A 21662-nucleotide genomic window follows, 5' to 3' on the forward strand; every position below is an offset into this window, starting at 1 on the left:
ACATATGTGGTTAAAGGGACGTGTGGGATATTTTTATGGCATTTTTCTCAAAGGATTCCTCTTGAGTCCCAGGAGAAGGGTGCACAGAAGTCTTTCCACAGACACATCCAGATGTGTGAGCATGTTTTCCCAATGATGCTGAACAGATGGCATTCAAATGCTTGAGTAGCTACCTGATTTAGCCTGACCTATAAAAGACAAAGCTGATTCTTCTGTTGCCTAAAGATCATGCTTCTTACTTCATGCTTTGTTTTCTTGACATAGAACTATTGCACACAATTTAGGGTGCATGAACAATTTAAAGTGTATTACACGGTGCGATACATGTGTGAGTGGAAATTCCTGTGAAGATTGTATTTTGGGGGGCAGAGGGTCATGGAAAAAAATGGATCTTCATATCCCTAGATAAATTGTCTGAGCAAAGTGGGAGGAGTTAGTGCAAACAACCTTTCCCCCAACCAAAAAAATGGCTATTTGCACACACTTTAAATAAACACTGCTTATTAATAATTATGCATGTTCGGAGAAAAAAAAAAAATGAAATAAATAAAATAAAAATAGGATATAACATAACAGCTTGAGAGAAGATGGAAACTCGCTCAATAGAGGAGGAGGGCTGTAATTTCTCGACCTCCAGTGAAGTCTTCACCCATAAATTGGAGCACATGTGGTTGGCAAAATGGAGCATCATTCTTCCAGCGAGAGGCGGAGTTAACCGGACCGAGAAGCGCTCCGCTGATCTGAATTTTCACACGGGTAAAGAGAGGCGCTCGGCTCGGCTCGGTGCTGCCAGGTTTGCTTTGTGGACAAAAAGAGGGAGGCATATCAAAGAAAGAAATAAGAAAGTATAAGACGTTAAAGAACATATCAAATCATAATAATAATTGTAATGACCACTATGGCCGTTCCTGCGACTCTTCCGGTTCACTCTGGGACTTCTGCGGTGTCCGGTAAACTATTCAGAACCGACCCGTTCTTCTCGAGTCCCGCGGACTCTCCGAGACTGATCAACTCACTGAACGCGACGCTTCCGAGCGGCGCAGCGACGAACGAATGCAAAATCGTGGAAGTGCACGGAGTGAAAGTCGCTTCTTTCAACGTTGATGGACAGGAGCTTATTTGTCTCCCCCAAGTCTTCGACCTTTTCTTGAAGCACCTTGTCGGCGGACTGCACACCGTGTACACGAAACTCAAGCGTTTGGATATAAACCCGGTGGTGTGCACCGTGGAGCAGGTGCGCGTGTTGCGCGGACTCGGTGCCATCCAGCCCGGAGTGAACCGCTGCAAACTCATTTGCAGAAAGGATTTCGAAGCGTTGTACAACGACTGTACCAACGCAAGGTTCGTTTAACTTTTTTCTTCTTCTCGGTTTATAGTTTTAATAACTGGTGATTGTGCATTAGATTTTGAATTGCATATAGACTCCGAATAAATATTTTTAGTACTTTTACTTTAGTAATTTCTAATTCCTAAACATAACACGCATCGCAGTGAAGAGGCAGACTGTATTTTACACCAGGGCAGGGTGGAGGAACATAGTGTCCCGTTATGATGCTTATAAGTCAATTCAAATGGCAGGCAACAGAAAGCAACAAGTGGAGCCCCAGTTTGACTCGATTGCAAATGTCCAGGACGATAAAACAGAAATGTTTTTAAAATCTAGTTTAAAACCCTACCTCAAAGAGTTCTTAGCAATGGAATTTTTGTGTTCATGCTCATTTCATACAAGAATATTGAATTTCTGCAAAAATGTCAAAAGGCATAACCTAGTTAAAATCCATTGATTTGACCGCTAAAACTTTTCAAATATTACAGTAAATTGCAAACAAACAAATTAACATATTCATTACAAAAGAAAACATTTTAATGTGACTCACTTTAAGATACACAAAATGAATTCAATGACCTTAAGCCAGAAAGTGAAAACACAAAGTGAGATTTTTTTTTTTTTTCCAAAATATTTAATAACTTAAAGGATCCAGACCAAAAATACAGCACCACTGCAAAGTCCTGCAACTGCTAATATGAAAAAGGTATTTTCTTGCTATCATTAATACATCACAATGTGCTTATGTTCTCCATGGACACCGTGAAGTACTATCAGGGACCCCCAGGGGTACACAGACCCCAAATGAAAACCCTGGCTCTAATTAGATGGAATAGTTCCGTCAGGAACCATTAGTTCTGTGAATACACGTTATGCATCAGCTTGTGGATTTTTTGTGGCCAAAGTGTAATTGCCATTCTTTGAAGCCCAGTGCGTGCCTGTCCTGTTCAATGCCCTAAGATCCTCACGTACGTGACACAGATCATTTTTCCAGTTCCCTCTGTTATGCAAACACATGTGCATTGGTCAAGATAGTAAACTGTTTATTTGCTTTCCGACCTCACTGCTCATTTTTCCATTAAGTGCGTTTGGAGCATCCTGTGTTTAATTTCATTACTAACATCATGCATTTCGACATAACAAAGACTGTGCTTGCTTGTAGTCTAATAATGTAATGCATTTAAACATTTCATTTGAGTTTGAGAACAGCTTCATTTTATCTCTTAGTGATTATCTACATATACATTTTAGCATGTTTTGTACAGTGCTGTGAAAACACTGGGATCATGTAGCCTCTACAGAGTCAAGTTACAGGCGTGCTTTATTCACAGCAGACAATAGGTTAAAATTTGGCGCTTTGAACGTGATGTCTTAATCCTTCTCTTTGTTGCGGTCTGTTTGTGCAGAGACCATAACTGAATAGAGGGGAGATATATTGTCATATTAGGTCATGTGTTTTGAAGAAAGCCTGTCATCAGGTTTCAAAGGACCTTTTGGATACTTTTTAGAGCTTTGCAGGAAATATTTTTATGGCGTGTGAAAGTCAAAAGTCTTGCCTCTGGTGAGATTAGGAGACTAGTCATTTGAAAAAAGTTTTGAAATGTAAAGCTGTGACTCTTTAAGGAAATGATAGAGAAAAGTGCATCTAATAGTGCTTTTGTTTGTAGATAATTATGAAACCCACTGTTTAATGGCTTTTTGTTCATGTCTGCTCATTTTGAGGCCATATGTTTGCCATTGTGCTGTTAAAAGAAATTGATAATTCATTCATAATAAGTTATTTATGAGAAAATACAATAAAAATGGAATGAATCCAGGAAGAACAATATACATTTTAATAGTATTAAGAATTTAGTATTGGTCACATTTCACCTTTGTGTTGTCTGGATTGTGTTTCCTAGCAGATGGTTTACACTGCTGTGCATGAGTGAACTGCTTATTCACCTGTGACATATATTGTAGCGAACACACACATACACTCATGATTTTATTTCTCTGTATAAACAGTGATGTCTTACCATATGTGATCCTAAGAATATAAAGGGTGGCTTGATTCATTGCCTAGCATGTCATGCACTAAACATTACCATTTATTAAGAATTTGGAAACCATTAACATTAAGCACAATAAAACATCAAGCCTATGCCTCAGACGTTTTTGAATCATGACTGAGTCAGTATGAAGTAATGCATGATGTAATAGTGAGTCTGCTGTGGATGACTGCTTTGTCTGCTATAATATGAATGTAGAATAGCTTCTAGGATCATACTAATATTCAGCTTTTGACTCTGTAGTGGAGCCATGTCATTGGAAGCTTATTTGTGGTTGTGGCTTTTTAGCTTACAATTATGGCTTTTTAATGGAATACCACCTTTTCCTCAAGAAACAAACCAGATTTAACCTCAGAACTGCCAGAAATAAAGTGTTATCGAACAAAAGGGAGAAAATGTCAAGCTTGTTTCCACCCACATAGGTTAACTAAATCTAAAGGTAAACCTAAAACGAAAACCCTAGAAAATCATTTAAATTGTTTGAAATAAAATAAATGCTAACTGAAATAAAATATATAAAAAAGGCATTTATTTATTTTATATATAAAATTTTTTTTCACTTATCTTGATGTACTAAAATAACAAAAATTAAATTCAGAAATAATAATAATAACTATATCAAAATTAAAAGACGATGAAACACAACAAAGTTACTAAAACTTATTGAAATTAAAAAGAAAATGAAAACTTTAAAAATGAATTATATAATAATAAAAACTATAATGGTATATCAGTGATACTAAAATAACACTATTTTGCCACTGAACAAAAACATTAAAAAGGTAATTGCTTATAACTGGCGATTCTTTAATTTTTTAATGGGAAAAAAAATATCTACAATTTGTGAGATATAGTGAGAAAGTCAGAATTATAAGATAAAAAAGCCACAATTCCCTTTTTTTTTATTTTATTCCATGGCGGAAATAATCTTTTGTACATTTCTCTATTTCTGTAGACACTGCAGTGTGAATCCAGTAACCTGTTAATATGAGGGACACTGCAAATTCATGCAGTGTAAAACAGGCCAAACATGGCATTATGTGATGCTTCAAGCAGTGAGTGTGAACGACTATGAGAGCAGCAGTCATTCATTTGATTCCTTATTGAGTTGTGTCTCAGCTGAGGTCATTCAGTACATTCAGTACTAATGAGCTGCACTAGGGGTGCAGTTGCACTCAGCGAGGTTAATGTGTAGCGTGAAGTGGACATTTTGATAACACTTAATTACATTTGTCCACATCAGAGGCGGATGTTGGATGGTACGACTTCTGCGTCACTGCTTTGTGCCTCTTTGTGAAGAATCAGGCTGTAAATATTACAAACTTCCTCTTTAGAAAGTTATTGTACAGATTAGGTAAATATCAGGAACATGCAGATGATAAAGCCCATTTATGCTAAGACTGCAATCATTAGATTGCAAGTTCATATAATAAAAATTTGGTACCTGATTAGAAATGATAGAAAGTATAGTATAGTCTTAATCATGATATAATATTTTAATTACATGATGTAAACTACCATTCGAAAGTTTGGGGCCAGTGTGATTTTTGTTTTTTAAATAAATTAAAGGGATAGTTCACCCAAAAATGAAAATGATGTGTTTATCTGCTTACCCCCAGGGCATCCAAGATGTAGGTGACTTTGTTTCTTCAGTAGAACACAAATTATGATTTTGAGATTCAGTCGTTGGCAAATGGTAACAGAATGTATGAGAGTAAAAAAAAACATGCATAGACAAAGCCATATTAAACCCTGCGGCTCGTGACGATACATTGATCTGTAAAGACACATAACGATCAGTCTGTGATAGAAACTGAACAGTAGTTATATAGACGGTTTCATCGGGTGCACGCGCCTGGACCTAAGTTAACTTCCGGTCTGTGTTGTGTATATCGGTCTGGCTGCGTGCCATCTACAACGCAGTTAAAGCCAAGGTGATGAGTAGACTGAAGTTGGGCTCAGGTGGTTGTGCTGCGGGATGTGTTTCCTATACATTTATTTATTTTTGGAGACTCGCCACAATTTTAAAACTGATCAATTTTCAAAAAGGTTTCGTTAAATAAACATGAGTAACGTACGGTACTGCACGTTTAATAATAATAATTCCTTACATTTATGTTTAAATATCAAAACGAGGCACGGGTGTTTTTATATCGCTGTATTTCTGAAAGAAGACTTGCATGTTATATGCGTGATAAAGCAGCATGCGAGCGTACCAGCTCTGCTTTGTTTACAGCTGTTACTGGGGAAACCTCTATTTCTCGCGCTTTATGTCTATGCTTTAAAACATCTCCTGCTGGCAAATAATGAATTAGCATTTTCATTAAGTCCGCCTGATCCACACAGAAAACACATTTTGTTTGTTATCAAAAAAATATCTACTCTAGAGGAACTTGGCTGTTGTTATTGATTCTATTTGGAGTCTACCGGAAGTTAAGTTAGGTCCACAAAAGCGCTCACGCGCATTAACGTTTGTTTATGTTGATGCCGTTGAAACCGTCTATAGTTTTTTTACCTCACGCAATATGCAAACTGTTAGAACATGTGATGGTCCACTTGAGAGATAGGTGGTGGTAATGCACTTATAAGTCTGTGATCTGCCATAATGCAAGAAGAAGAAGAAAAATAATGTCTCACACAATTGCTGCTGTGAAACGCTTTCACAAGAGTTCTAACAGTTCAGACATTGCGTGAATCAGAGGTAAAAAAACCAAACAAAACAAAAAACCTATATAAATACTGTTCAGTTTCTTGCACAGACCGTTCTTTTTGTGTCTTTACTCATCAATATATCGTCACGAGCCGCAAGGTTTAATTTGGATTTGTCTGTGCATGTTTTTTTTTACTCTCATAGATTCTGTTACCATTTGCCATGAATTGAACGACTGAGAAACTGCAACGACTGAAGCTAAAAACATAATTTATGTTTTAATGAAGAAACAAAGTCACCTACATCTTGGATGTCCTGGGGGTTAGCAGATAAACATCTAATTTTAATTTTTGGGTGAACTATCGCTTTAACGCTTTTATTCATCGAGGATTCATTAAATTGATCAAAAATTGCAGTAAGGACATTTTAAAATGTTAGGAAAAATCTATTTCAAATAAATTATGTTCTTTTGAACTTTCTATTCATCAAAGAATGAAACAGTCACACAAGGTTTTCAGCATTAAAAATAATATCAGCATATTAGAATTATTTCTAAATGACCATGTTACGCTGAAGACTGGAGTAATGATGCTGAAAATAAATATATAAGTTATTTTAAATTAAAGTGATATTTCACAAAATTACTGTTTTATATATTTCTTAATCAAATAAATGCAGCCTTGGTGAACATAAAAGACTTTTATTAAAAACAGAATCAGAAAACCCCAAATTTTGATAGGTATTATTTTTATTGGTATATAAACCTTCCTGTTTCTTTTGTTTTCAGTTACAGTTGGTTTCAAAGATTGTGTGTAATCTTTTATGGACATAGGTGAAGCCAAACAGATAATAAAAGCGTTAAGAGCTTTTTACTGTTTGTGGTGAGACAAGAGCTTTATTTAGCAGTGAGATCACAAAGAGAAGTCCTGTATGTTACGCAAAGGATTAGCTGATTGTGAGGCGCTAAGTGACAGGTTAGCACATTAAGGGCTCGAGATACTGAATGAAACAGGAGGAATCTGGCATCTTTTTTTCATGACCTGACTCTTGTGCGGTTCACAGATGCATAAATGAATGATCTCGTCTAGACGCAACAAGAGTCAGCTTGTTTTCAGACAAACGGATCCTCCACCTCACTTGTTTTAGCCTTAGCATCATGACCTGTTTACGACTTCTGTTGAGTGTGTCATGCCTCTGTGTTTGCATTGTGGTCGTGGGGACGGGTAACATGCGGATGGATAGATGTGTTGTGATAATGTTTCTCTGAAAAAATTCTGTTCGGCTCTCTTATCTGAGAGAAGGAGATAAGCTGCTGTAAAACAGTCAGTTTCCCCTTAAGACAGTCGAGCAGACAAACGCACACTCCCTCCCCACGCTTTTTCCTGTTGAGGTGTGGATGTTATGGATGGATGTTAGACACATGATAAGCCCTCTCTTCCTACTCACCTCTCCATTAGAGGCTTGAAGAAAACAAAAATGCTTGACAGTATATCTTTCAAAGCCAGTTTTTTTTTTTTTTGCCTACCTTTTAAAGGAGAAATCTAATTGATCAAGCCACAATATATTAAATTACTTAAGGGAAGAGTTGTTCAGCAACACCACATGAGGTGACACTTTATTTACCCTTTAGATTATAACAGTGTACGCTCACTTTTTTAACGTCCTTGGTTTTGGAAGTATTTTTCTCATTCAATTTTCCAATAGGAATAATAATAAATAAAAAAACAGTGTCTATTTACACTAAGTGCAAATAGCCCAACTTGTTGGCAGAGTCTATTTACTCTAACTCTGCCAACCGACGTGTGATTGAGCTTGTCAACACTACAAAAGATGATTGTGTAACAAAGGCTCCAACGGCATAGATATTAAAGGACATGATCGACCAGATTTCGAATCGCCTTTTTGCCGCCTTTTTCCCTCCCTTTTCCCTCCCTTTTAAAAATCTCATATCACATTGGAGAGGCATTTATTTTCAATAAAAATTAAGGAAATAATTGAAAAGTTGAAAATAAAATAGGGTTAGAGTATACAGGGAGGGATTATATTGTCCCAATAAGGTGGCATCTATTTAATCATTTGAATTCAAATGATAATTTACACTCAATATGTATTGAATGCATACTGTTTCACAATGTACTACAATTATGAGTTGCAGATAATTAGCACTATTTGCAATAAGTAGTATAAATGAAGTTCCGGTCGGTAGCAGCCTATATCATTCAGTCCTGTCAATCATCATTACAAGCCTATATAAGCAGCTCTCATTGCACCGTCCCAGCATCAGTTCTTCTAGCATCCCTCCTCCTCCTCATCTCCACGTCTGCTCCTGTCTTTCTCCCTCTTGGTAGTACCGAAATGGGGGTTGAACTCTGTGCTCAAGGTTTGAGCCTCCATTAAGGACAGCAAGCCAAGTTCATTTACCATTAACCATCAGGACTGGATGGGCAGGTGAACTCGTGAAATAGCAGAAAATACTGCTGTACTTAGTGTAAATAGAATCCAGTGTTATTTGCACTTAGTGTAAACAGCATCGCTATTTGCACTTAGTGTAATTAGCATCTATCACTAGTAAAATATGGTATTTGCACTTAGTGTGAATAGCCTCTATCTCTATTTACTCTTAGTGCGAATAGCTGCACTAAGAGTTTTAAGCCACAAATGAAACCAACCAGCTATTAGGGGAAAGTCTTGCAACAGAACACGAGCAAGCATGGCTTCTGCAAGCAACCAGCCTCTCCTTTATATTCTACTTTTTTTCTTTATTTGCTGCTAATCAACATTAAGACAACTTGCATCACAAGTTTTCCTGTGGGCTGCAATTTTTTACAAAAAAGAAATATTTTTCCCTGTATCGCTTTTCACGAGTTTGGTTGTGAAACATAGTTTGTAGACCAGACAGAGTTGTCCCCCCGTCGCTGATCCATCATGTAGTATGTACACAACAGACAGTCGTGTAGTGTGAGAAGAACAGCGATCCTGACTTCATGCATGTGTTCCTGGCACAAGTTTATTATTAATTTCTTGTTGTGTATGAAAACCCTTTTAATCGTGTTAAGATCACTGTAACATGTCTCTCATGGTCTATTGCTTTATTTCAGTCTTGTCTGCTGTATTGTAACTCACTCTCCCAGTTTTCCTATCCTTCCCCTGTAGCACCTTTGAGAATGCTGCTCGCGTCTCTCTGACCGATCACACGGTGTCATCCCTGATTGTGCTGACTTGACACTTTCCCAACACACATACACACATACACACACACACACACAGAGGATTGTTTATTGGCTTGCAAATATGTCCTCTATCTAAAAAGGACAGAGAGGGAGGAAAGCAGAGAGATTTGAATAAGTAAATGTTTTAATATGCAGGAGGCAAAGAGGAAAAGAAAGACAGGAAGAGAGAAGGAGAGGTATTCATGAGGTAGAGACAGAAACTGGCAAGCAGTCAATGCAGAATTGTGGTCATTAGTGATGCTTGCTTAATGTACTGTAAGTGTTACTTTTACTATTTCTCATACTTTTGTGATTTAAACAAACTGCAAAAAAATTTAACTTTGGTGTGTAACTCCAAAAAAAAAAAAAAGGGTTTTATCCATGTCTGTATATGGATAACCAGCTTAAATTGGAAGTACTATTTCTTTAACTGATCAGATGTGTGCATTTCACCTGAAAAAAATGATAATACAAATTGCAAAACCCTGAAGATTTGCAATGTGTCAAGGAGCCTTGGCGCTCCTGACCACCTAGCAACCACACAGAATACCCTAGCAACCACCTATCTGCTCCTATCTGTGAATCATAATTGACACAATTCTATTGATTCTTTTCAGAAAGGAATTAAATTGAAAGTTCCAACATATCTTTACACAATTCACAATTTTAGAGCAGATCATAAACTATATTTGCTTGGTGATTTTGTCCTTTAAAGACATTTCTATATTTACTCAAGCATTAATAAAAAACGCTTTAAGCCACCAGTTGTTGTGCCCCCTTTCCCTTTTTCACTCTATGAATAGAAATCAGCATTAATGTTTTCTGTTTGCTTCTGTGATTCTTTTTAGAAAGAGAATGAATGAAGGCTTTGTGTGGTGAAGCAACAGAGCAGCAGATAAAACTGTGCCTCTTTTTCTCTCTCTCGCTCTGTCCATTTCCTCCACTGCTTTCATTCTCAGCGTTCGAAATGCGTTGGGTACAAAATGCGCAAATACTTATATTTTTCTTTCTTTTTTTTAAAATCTGCAAATGCTCATGGTTGAATTAAATACTTGGTCGATCATTACCTAAATCACATTTTTAAAAACGCACTCTTTCATTGAGATCAGAATGGACAGGAAGTTCTTATTGTGTTGTGTGTGCTTGTACTAAGTATTAGTAAGTAACTGTCAGACTTCATAGCCTGAACATTGTGTTCTTTTTGTAATATTATATTGTTTTTGAACACTGAACAAGTCTCAAATTGTCTCGCTGTGATCTTATAATTCATTATCTCCCTTACTTTCCTCTTTGTATTTTTTATGGACATTTTTTCTTTCCTTTTGCATGTTTTCTCTGCCATCTCCTTCCTCTTCTGCTCTTCTCACTCAATTGAAAATGAGAGACAGTAATTAGCTCGTCTGTGGCCTACAGAACCAGCCAGAGAAAGATGATGCTATTGTATTTCTCAGAAGAAAGTCAATAGATGTCATTGTGTATGTGTGTATAAATGGGTGTGTGGAGGTGTGATTAAGCTTGTGTCTGTGTGTGTGAGAGAGAGCATATGTTTATGTATGTGCTGCCTGTCTATCCTTATTATCGTACTTGATAGTAGCAAAGAAAGAGGCAAAGGGCTACATAAATTCAATACCAAGCTCAAATGGAAAGAAAGAAATTAAAGACGACAACCTTGACCAATCAATAAAGGGAGGGATTCCCTCCAGACCTGAGCACTATGACTTCATAGTAGAAAAAACAAAGAAACAGATGCTTTGTCTTATCAAGCATGTCAGTTCAGGTGTATCATGCAACCAAGCAAAGCAATAAAACATGAATATAACTTTTAATATGTTTGCAATACTGTATCTACCATAGTGCAGGGAGATGTTGTATTGTATAGGTTGTTAGTGCTGGTAGTAACTGATCGCATGTAATTAATTATATTCAGAGCAGGGATTTTTTTTTTTCATACCTATTTCACCTAATATATTTTCTTTGTAGTACCCTGTTAGATTTAATACATTAATAATTAGGTAACACATACTGTAAGTGCATGTTCACGGTTCTTCGACATTGGTTAATGGTCACAATGATATGCAGGTAAACAGTTATTTCATCTTATTAGTGTTTAAAGTGTTATAAGTGTTTTATTTTGGTTGTTTTTGATATATTTATGATTTAAGAAGATATAATACAATTAAAATTGCTCTAATAAAACAATATTTGCTATAATAATAAGAAAGTGATATCCTTGGGATCTTTAAGTTCTTGTTTTGCAACTTTATTTACAAGACTATTAAGTAACTCCCTCAGAGTGAATAAAAAATACAATAAAATCTATATTAAAATATAATCTTATAATAATATAATAATTATTGCTATATATAATAAGATTTATTACAAAACAACCCATTTTTTTCACTACAACACATGCATGCTTAAATGTGATGGAAAGCAATGTTGTCTAACATGTTTTTAATGGCTCTAAACACACTTTAAATGGTCTGCAAATTAGACAAATATGTTTATTTAGTTTATTTTATATAAGACAATAAATAATTTTTTCCTTTAAATTTTGGGGTGAAAGGTGAACCAGTTTTGTGACTTGTTTCTGAGAGATTCACCTTAACAGTTATAGTTATTAAACATTTATAGATGTAAAGAGGAACTGTAGCGAGACCTGTGGTCAACGCCTATGACAGCTGTTTGATATCTATCACCGCAATAAATAACAGCGCTACCCTCTCTGTTTGTGTGTGTGTGTGTGTGTGTGTGATTGACAAAATGGATAGTTGTTGAACTGTGTGTGTGAGCCTGAGCTTTAGTAATATGTCTTTGATCTCTGGGGGAATCCTCCCTTGTCCTCCATCTGCCACCAATCATAGTCGATGACAGAGTATTGATTGAGAACAGGTTTCCATAGTAACAGACTCTTGGGTGTGGTCTGATATGTTATATGCAGAGCTTTTCTTTGATAAAATGTAATAATATTTTCACCTACACTCTAGAGTATACAAAACAATAAATTGTTGTTTTTGTGTTCACGGTGATGCAGCAAATATCATCAGGATCTCATAAAATAGCCCTGCTGTACGTATTTGAGCGAACATATTTAATTAGATTAGAGTAGATAATAATGTATTCTCAACTACTGTGGTAATTTGGCTTCACAAAAAAAGACTATATACAAACAAATGAAACATTATCTTATGTAGCACAAATAAAATACAAAGTATCACATTAGAAAATCACAATATTTTTAATTTAAATAAAATAGAATAGATATCAATACCATTTTGTAAATCATATGTGGGATTTTTTTTGCATGAACGGCACCAACAACACTTCAACTGTTGCAGTATTTTCATTTAGAAATGGATTATATTATATTTATATTATATATATATATATAATATATTTTTTTCTTAATTTTTTACATCTGCAATGCAAACACACTCTTGCATTGGGAGCATAATGCACATGAAGCTCTTATTTTGCTCATTAAGATTAAGATTCATTTTCAGTTTTATAAAAAAAAAAAAAAGTTTAAAATAAAGATTTTTTTATATATATATATATATATATATATATATATATATATATATATATATATATATATATATATATTGTAACATACTGTAGTTTCTCACTATGGAACTTTTGTGACATCTGTAAAATGTACATGTGGATAGAATGTTTAATTCACTAACAAAAAAGTTTCAAAGAGTGCTATGGTGCGGTTTAAAATATTTACATGATTTGATTTATATTACATAATCGTCCTATTAATTATAATCCATATAAGATTATAAATGCAAATGCGGCAACTATTTTTGTTCCCTGTGAATCAAACCTGTGACCTTGGCATTTACCGCATCTTGCAGTACCTGTTGAGCTACAGAAATGCAGTCTTATCTGACGCCATAATACTGGCATGACATGCCTGTCTAGCCAGAGTTTGTGTGTGCCAGTGACCTCTGCATGACTGCATCGCTTCCATCAGTGGCTCATCCTGTCGTTCACTAAAAGAGAGGGATTCTTTTTTCTCTGATAATACAGAACAAAAGAGCTGTTGTCAGTAGATCTGGATTAGCTTTTTTGTGTTTCCGTGCGTGTGCACTGAAAGACAGAGCGAGAGAAAGAGAGGAAGAGAGAAGTGGTATCAAGAGATCAATGAATGAGCGTCTCCAAGAGCTGTATTACTGTAAGCTTTGTAAACAGCGTTCTTCCTTTTGTCTGTGCTTTTAAGAAAGAGGAAACCATTCACACCCCCTTACATCAACACACCGTCCCACACACACTGCACACATTCCTGTTAGGCTGACACAGCGGGTTAGTGGATGTATAAACATTACACACCGGGATGAAAAGAGAGATATGAGCAGCTGAACTGCCGTGGAAATGCTTTTTTCCCTTCTCTTTCTTTCTCTCTGTTGGGATTCATCCGCATATGCTTGTGGCTCTTTTAGGCATCGGACTAATTAAGCGTGCAAAAAGCATACACGATCCTTATTATTTCAAAATCGCATTGCCTTATTACATTTACTCTGTTTAAAATCTAAACTGCTGCTGAGCCTGTGTTAATACTCTGAGATTTCAAAGGGGCCATATCAGAGAAAACAGGATTTTCTGTGCTCTTTTAAAGTACTAGAGTATTACATTTCAGTGACAAACTCGCCCTGCACCGTTTATCAAACAGACATGAATAATTGCAAAATTGTGTGGCTTGCTGAGGAGAGCCTGAGCTATTACTTTTCGAAGTGATCTGGAAGCCAATAAAAGCAATTTAAAGATTCCATAGACTTTTGAAAGAGGGATCCGTATCATACATAGACTTGAATGTGTGCTCTTTTGAATCGTGACAGTTTTGTGCAGATATATTTTCATATTTCCTTCAGAAAATGTAAATGTCTAGTTTAAACAGTTCATGTTGGGGAGTAACTAGACTACTTGTAACGACATTGCGTAATTTAAAAGCAAAATCAATGTAACTGTAATCCATTAGAGTTACTGAAAAAAGTGTAATTAAATGTACAGTTTAAAGGGGGTTAGATCTGAATATATTTTCAGCAAAAAGGTAGGATATGTTGAATAATGTTAATTTGTTGCTTTGCTTGTTTTTGATGTGCACAATGTCTCCAGCCATTTAAAGGCCAGTAAGTAAAGCAAAGCTATTCTGATGAAAAGTGAAAGTGACATACAGCCAAGTATGGTTGTGCATTTAAAGGGGGGTGAAATGCTCGTTTTCACTCATTATCCTGTTAATCTTGAGTACCCATAGAGTAGTACTGCATCCTTCATAACTCCAAAAAGTCTTTAGTTTTATTATATTCATAAGAGAAAGATAGTCTGTACCGATTTTTCCCGGAAAAACACGACCGGCTGGAGGCGTGACGTGTGGGCGGAGCTAAAGAATCACGAGCGCCAGTAGGCTTTTGCGTTGAGCGCGTCTGGAAGCTGTGACACCGTGAGGATAAAACCAACCAAAACAAACCATGGCTTACAGTCAGATTCAGCGTATATTTATGATCCAGAATCAGATCCCGAGGCTGAAATTTAACAAGAGCAGCATCAGCAACGACATCTCTATATGGTATGTACTGAAACTGTATATATTTGCTTAGCGGTTTTGGAAAATGACTAAGTTCCACTTTATGTCGTCTTTTTTTTTTTTTTTTAGCTGTACATGTGGAAAGTGCAGTTTGATGACAACATCGCATGTTGTTTACTTGATGTGCTTACGCGCCGATAGCTAAGTTAACAACACAGAGATATTTGAAGCAGTTTTACTCACCGCCTGCGGTTCCAACACACGATCGTGACCCTTTTTAGTTGGGACTGCATTAGCCTTAAGAAATAAGCGATGTGCAAATCCAGCGTCAAACTGGGCCTTGTTTGTAAAACAAGCATCTTCGAAATGCAGGGAACAAACAAAAACACTTGCACAACTCCGTTGATGCTCTGTTAAAATAAACTCCATCCACTGGTCCCTTAATGCTGTTTCTTTTGGTAATCTGTGCAGGGTTGTCTTGCCCTGGCAACCAAAAACACACTTCTTTTGTGACATTTTGCGACGCTCTCGCTCTGATCAGTGAATGTCTGTGCTCTACGGGAGCGTGCGCTCTTCCGGCAGAAGTGCCCTCAAGACCCTTATAAGGAAATTCCGCTCCATCTAACGTCACACAGAGCCATACTCGAAAAAAACTTTCAGAAACTTGTGACAAACTGGAAGGAGTATTTTTGGAACAGAAATACTCCTTCAAACGTACAACTTAATTTTTGAAACTTTGTCCAACTCTTTAACAGTGTAAAAAACTCAGTATGCATGAAATAGCATTTCACCCCCCCCCCCCCCCAACCCATCCAAAGTGCACACACACAGTAGTGAACACACACACACACCGTGAACAGTGGGCAGCCATTTATGCTGCGACGCCTGGGGAGCAGTTGGGGGTTCAGTTCCTTGCTCAAGGGCACCTGTCGTGTTTTTGCCAGCCCAAGACTCAAACCCACAACCCTAGGGTTAGGAATCAAACTCTCTAACCACTAGGCCACGACTTCCCAAATGCTTTTGTTTGGCCGATTGTGTTCCAGTGCTGGAAATGTAAAAATCTAAGTAAAAAGAAATGCTCATGTCTGATTTTGTGCTTTTTAAATTTAAATTATTATAATCTTAATTCAAGTGATGAGGGATTTTTAAATTGTGTTAGTCTTAGTCTTAAGACTATAGCCCTCTCTACACCTTACCCTAACCCTAACCCTAGACCTACTTGATGCTTAATTTTCAACTTTTCAATTTTTGTCCTTTCCGATGTGATATGAGATGTGAAAAGGGACAAGAAAAAGTTTGGCAAAAAGCAGAACTTGGGTCGGTCACTTCAAAAAGTCTGCACTACACATTTTACCACCTAAGCCACTGGAGCTTTTTTTGACAGCTGTCTTTTGTAATGTTGTCTAGCCCAACCACAATGTTGGTGGGTGGAGTTAGTGTAAATAGACTCTACAACAAGACAGGCTATTTGCACTTAGTTTAAAATAAACCCTCAGAATTAGGCAACCTTGACTAAATTGGTGCAAATTTCAATTTTGTTGAATTAGTAACAAATTTGTATGAATTTGTCTCATTAGCTACATATTCAGATTGTACGTATTCAAACTAATTCTCCACCAACTCACAAAAAAAATAAAAATAAACCTTGATTTAAATTGATATCAGTCACAATATTAGGGAGGAAATGTAAAAAAGTTAAAAGTGCTAGAAAAGGCGTAGAATATCCCCACTTTAAATAAAAATTCTACTGGTTCACTTTAGTTTACTGTTTGTCAATTTCATTTATTTGTTATTCACATATGGGTTTATGATTGTTGCTGTATCAGAGGACAGATCACATTCTTGTCGTCGTCTCCCATTACCACATAAATCAATGGAGAGATGTTAAACTCAGTCTGTTTCTCTGTCAGTCACGGGTCTCTGTTTAAATGTCCCTCTCTTTTTTCTTCTACATTCCTCAAGGGCCAAAAGCCCCTCAGTGTCTTTTAACCTTTGACTGCTCAGAGATTGTGTCTCTACCCCTGAGATGAACTTTTGGAGTTATAAACAAAAGCAAGACATGCAAGAAAAGCTACCGGCTGTCCTTTCTCTTTCTCCTCCTGTTACCTCCCATCACCCTTACTGACTGGACAGTCTGTATACTCTGTTTTGGCTGTTTCGCTGTTTCATATCCTGTGATTGACAGGTGACAGACAAAGAGCAAGTGAAGAGCTATTGGGAAAAACAAATGCACCCATTCTGAAGTTTATTGAACAGTCTACAGCTGAACCTTTAGAAAGTTTTTCTTGCTCTGATTTTTATAAAGCCTTTCCAGTTCCAGATGTTAGAAACTCATGTTTACATTAAGTGTAAATACACTACTGTTGATCAGATGTTTTTATAAATAAATACTTTTATTCTGCAAAAAATGACAAGAAAGACATATATGATGTTTCACTTCTATTTTAAATAAATGCTATTCATTTGAACTTTCTTTTCACTTAAGAATCCTGAAAAAAAGAAGTTTGCTAAAAAATATTAAGCGGAATTTATATTTTTAACCCTATTAATTAAATGTTTCCTGAGCATAAAATCAACATATTTTTATGATATCTGAAGGATCATGTGACACTGAAGACTGAAGAAATAGCTGCTGAAATAAACTTTACCATCACATAAATAAATTATATTCTAAAACAGAAAAGTTATGTCAAATTATTATAATATTAAACAATATTATTGTTTTTACTTTATTTTTATGCAGTATTTTTTATTTTATTTTATTTTTATCATATAAAGCAGCTTGTGAGCATAATAAACCTATAAAAAACATTACCAAATTTTGAATGGTAGTGTATAATAATAATAATATTTTTTTTTACATGCTGGGATTTGGGGGGGAAACACTGAAATACTTGGAAACTTTCTAAATTTAATGCAAAACCGTTAAAATAATGTATATGAATTTTAAATGTCTCTGTTGTCCTTAATGCTGGGCACTATACTAATGTGTGTTTTCACCTTTCACAGCTCTCGTCCAGGTCGCCCACCGAAGCGTTCCTATGGGGCCGGTGTGCAAGAAAGCCCCAGAATCCTCCACCACAGAGCAAACAGCCTTCTGTCTCCAGCCCTGTTGTCACCCACAGGTAAACGCAAGCGTACAAACACCCGTCTCGTTTTTCAACACGTTCTGTATGCTGTAAATTTAGTTGAGCCTCAATTTACTCACTCACAGCCCCCTTTACCATATGAAAAGTATATGCTTAACTCACTCCCTCCTCTGCTGTCCTTCTGCTCATCTTTCATTCTCTTTCTCCCTTTTTGCCACTCTGTTCGGTCATCTTTCATGCACCTTCTTTTACGGGTGACAGTGATGAATGACACACCCCAGCGGGATCACTCATCCATCTGTTCATCCCTCTCTATTTCCCTCTTCCTCTCACTGGCCATGAGCCTCACATCCCCCGTCCTTGCTTCTCAGCTCTACTGTATCACTTTGGAAAGGGTGGATGCTGAAAATGTGCTGAAATCTGCCCCAAGAAATGTCTTATTTCTGCCAGAATCAGGAGTGTAGCAATGATTATACCTGGAAGGGGACATGTCCTTCCCACTTTTAGACAATTATGGCTAATTCTCAGGAAACAGTGATGTTTTGCCAGATAATGTCTTGGAAATATAATTAACTTTAATTTTTAAATACTGATTTTTTTTTTTTTTTTTTATATGTGAAACAGTAACTACTTAACCTTCAAGAAATCATATCTTCCCACCTCAGATCCAAAATACCTGGGCATTAACCATCATAGACTTTGTTTTTATGACCTATTTTTAAATTGTGATCCCATATGCATTTGTACCAGTAGTTGTTTATGATTACTAGCCTTAAGACTGTCTCGGTTACGTATGGTAACCCTCGTTCCCTGAAGGAGGGAATGGAGACGTCATGTCGGTGACCGACTAATTGGGATATCACTTCGATAGACCAATCTACTTCAACTGTAAACTAAAAAAGTCAATGCACATTGGGCATTCAATTATTGTATCCATCTGCCGCTGATCACAGCATGAGTATAATAAGGCAGCAGGTGCAATGCATACCAGATTTTCGCTGAGGAGCCGAGCCAGTGACCCAGTGGCTCAGCGGTAGTACAGCAACCATGACGATGGGACCGTGGACTATACGCATACGAGTACCGCTTAGGTCTCAATATGGAATCCAGCCTTCCATGGATCTCATGGATTCATCATAAAGGCCTGGCACCGGACGTTCCGCCATGTCCAGCTGCCTAGGGTGATGGAGGATCTCAAAACGGTCTACAGTAAGGACACTCTGGAGCAGTTTTAACAAGCCGACACTAACTAAGGCCTCTCGGTGCCACTACCTGTTTGAGGTGAGAACACAGGAGGATACCGGATCTACACGAAGGCTATAGAACCTAGCGAACATGTTAGCGGTCACCCAGCCCGCAGCTCTACAAATATCTGTTCAGCGAGGCACCACGAGCCAGCGACCGGGAGGATGCAACACTTCTAGTTTAGTGAGCTCACAACCTGAATGGGCAGGACACACCCTGTGCCTGATAAGCCAGGGTTATGGCATCTTGGGTCTGCTTCCTCCAGGTACAGCGCTTGCAGGTTCACCACTTGGCCTTTGAAAGGTGTAGTGGAACCCATGAGCATGTAGCCAGGCTGGGACCCAGGATTAGCTGGGAGTCAGCCAGCCCAAACTCTAGGCACGAATCGTCATCTGAAAATGCATGCAGGTACCCTACCCTACCCTCTATTCACGGGGTCATGGTACGTAGCAATAGTGGAAACCTGGACTTTGAGGGTGGAGGAAGACAGCCTTTGCTCTAGCCCTTGCTGCAGAAAGGAAAGCACAAACACAATCAAGCATCTTCGGGGTCCTCTTGGCGAGAAGAACACCACCATAGTGTTCGGCTTCAAGGCGTAAGCATGTCGTGTAGATGGTGCTCTTGCTGAAATGATGATGTTCACCACATCATGGGGTAGGTCACCTAGAACCTCTGCATCCCATCCAGGGACCAGACATGGAGTTTCCAAAGGTCTGGACGTGAGTGCCAAACAGTGCCCCGTCTCTGAGTCGGTAGATCCTTCCTCAGAGGAATCGACTAAGGAGGGGCTGTCGTGAGGATCTGTCACGAGGAGCACTGGTTCGGGGAACCAGGTCCGAGTGGGCCAACGTGTCGCCACTAGCAAGACTTGCTCCTTGTCCTCCCGGACTTTGCACAGTGTTTTTATGAGAAGGCTCACTGGACGAAACGCATATATGTGTTGGCCCTGTGGCCAGCTGTGTGCCAGTGCATCCATGCAGAGTTCAGATTGTAGAATAACATGATGTGAGTGGTCTCTGGAAAAGCAAACAGCTCTACCTGAGCGGCTCCAAACCGTCTCCAAATCAGCTGGACCATCAGGGGATGGAGTCGCCATTCTCCCGGGAGCATTGCTCGAGACAGCTCATCGGCTCTACGGTTGAGCAGGCCCAGAATGTGAACAGCACGAAGTTTCTTTAAGAAATGCTCTTTTAGTGCTGAGGCGCACAGCGAAAAGCTGGTATGCATTGCACCTGCTGCCTTATTATACTCATGCTGTGATCAGCAGCAGCTGGATGCAATAATTGCATGCCAGTGTGCATTGGCTCATTTAGTTTTCCATCGACGTATATTGGTCTATCGAAGCAATAACCCAATTAATCAGTCAACGACGTGATATCGAGAGTGACCGACTGAAAGGGAAGTAAAGTTTCAACCATCACAAGTTCAGTTAGTCTTACTGTATTTTATATATATAGCTGTTTTATTTTTTTATATATTATAGTTTTTATTTTAAGTTTGAGTGATTTTGTGTGCTTTTGTAATTTTATATTTTTTTATTTCTATTTCGCTTTATTTTTATTTTATTCAATCTTTTATTTATTTTTTTATTTCATTTTTAGTTTTAGTTATTTTAAATACTGCCTACTACCTTTTAAATACTCCCTAATATTACCCGTTTCACTGTAAAAAAAAAAGGTCACTCCCATAAATATGATGTCAGAGACATTTTTAAGACTTTAATTTAAGACCTTTGCAAAAATAATTTGCTATATACTGTGCTTCTCAGCACATGTGTATGTGTACAGTAATGGCGCTGCAAAAAGTATTCCCTCTCCCTCTCACACACACAAAGTTGTGGGGTCACCATGGAAGATGCGCTAGACGTGCAGTGATATTCTGCCGTGTTTGAGCAGTTACCGTGGAGATGTCACTTAGAGTCTTGGCATTGCCAAGTGCCAGATGTCAGAACTCGTTAGGAATGCGATTAGGGCAGTTTGCTTTGATTTGCCAAGTGCTCAGTCAATCGTTTGGGGCTATGGCAGTTGGGTAAAAAAATAAAACATGGTGAGTGAATCAGTGATTATATATATAACAGCAACATACAACAGGCCAGAAAACACATTGAAGGCATGATAGTATTTTGCTTTGCATTTTGTTTGCTTAGAGAAGAAAGAAAATCAGAAATGAGTTTAATATCTCAGTTTCTCTTAGACGGGAACTGAAATGCTTTTCAGATTGTTTACATGAGTGAGGGATAAAAAATACGAGTGTAATCTCGAGTGTTTCTCTAGAGCTTCAGAAGTGATCTGAACAATGTTTCAAACTGTGTTAAGATTTGCCAAGATACAGTGCAATCAGAGACTTCATTATGATACTTTGTTTTCTCTCTCTCAGATTAGGTAAGTAAAATGTGACTGACATCCATTTAAATCTTTAATTTTCATATTCTCATAAGGCAACAAACTGACCTTGTTGGCATGTTTTGGAATTTTCTGGATTGTTTGTCACTCAGGGCAATGACAGACAGCAGGGGGTGGTGCCAAACGGAGCAGAAGAGAGGAAAGAAAAGATGTGTTTAC

General features: G+C 37.6%; 1 protein-coding gene across 6 annotated transcripts in view; it reads left to right on the top strand.

Annotated features, from left to right (window-relative positions):
- The first annotated feature begins 710 nt into the window (after positions 1–710).
- The window catches only part of dachb (dachshund b), a 35058-nt gene continuing 14106 nt past the window's right edge, over positions 711–21662 (top strand). For all 6 annotated transcript variants that reach the window (XM_052547158.1, XM_052547156.1, XM_052547160.1 and 3 more), the window contains exons 1-2: positions 711–1341; positions 17777–17892. In XM_052547158.1, coding sequence (XP_052403118.1) covers positions 890–1341; positions 17777–17892 — 568 coding nt within the window. In that variant the 5' untranslated portion in view covers positions 711–889. The remainder of the gene's footprint in view (positions 1342–17776; positions 17893–21662) is intronic.

The sequence above is a fragment of the Carassius gibelio genome, chromosome B1 (assembly GCF_023724105.1).
Source record: "Carassius gibelio isolate Cgi1373 ecotype wild population from Czech Republic chromosome B1, carGib1.2-hapl.c, whole genome shotgun sequence".
Taxonomy (NCBI): Eukaryota; Metazoa; Chordata; class Actinopteri; order Cypriniformes; family Cyprinidae; genus Carassius; species Carassius gibelio.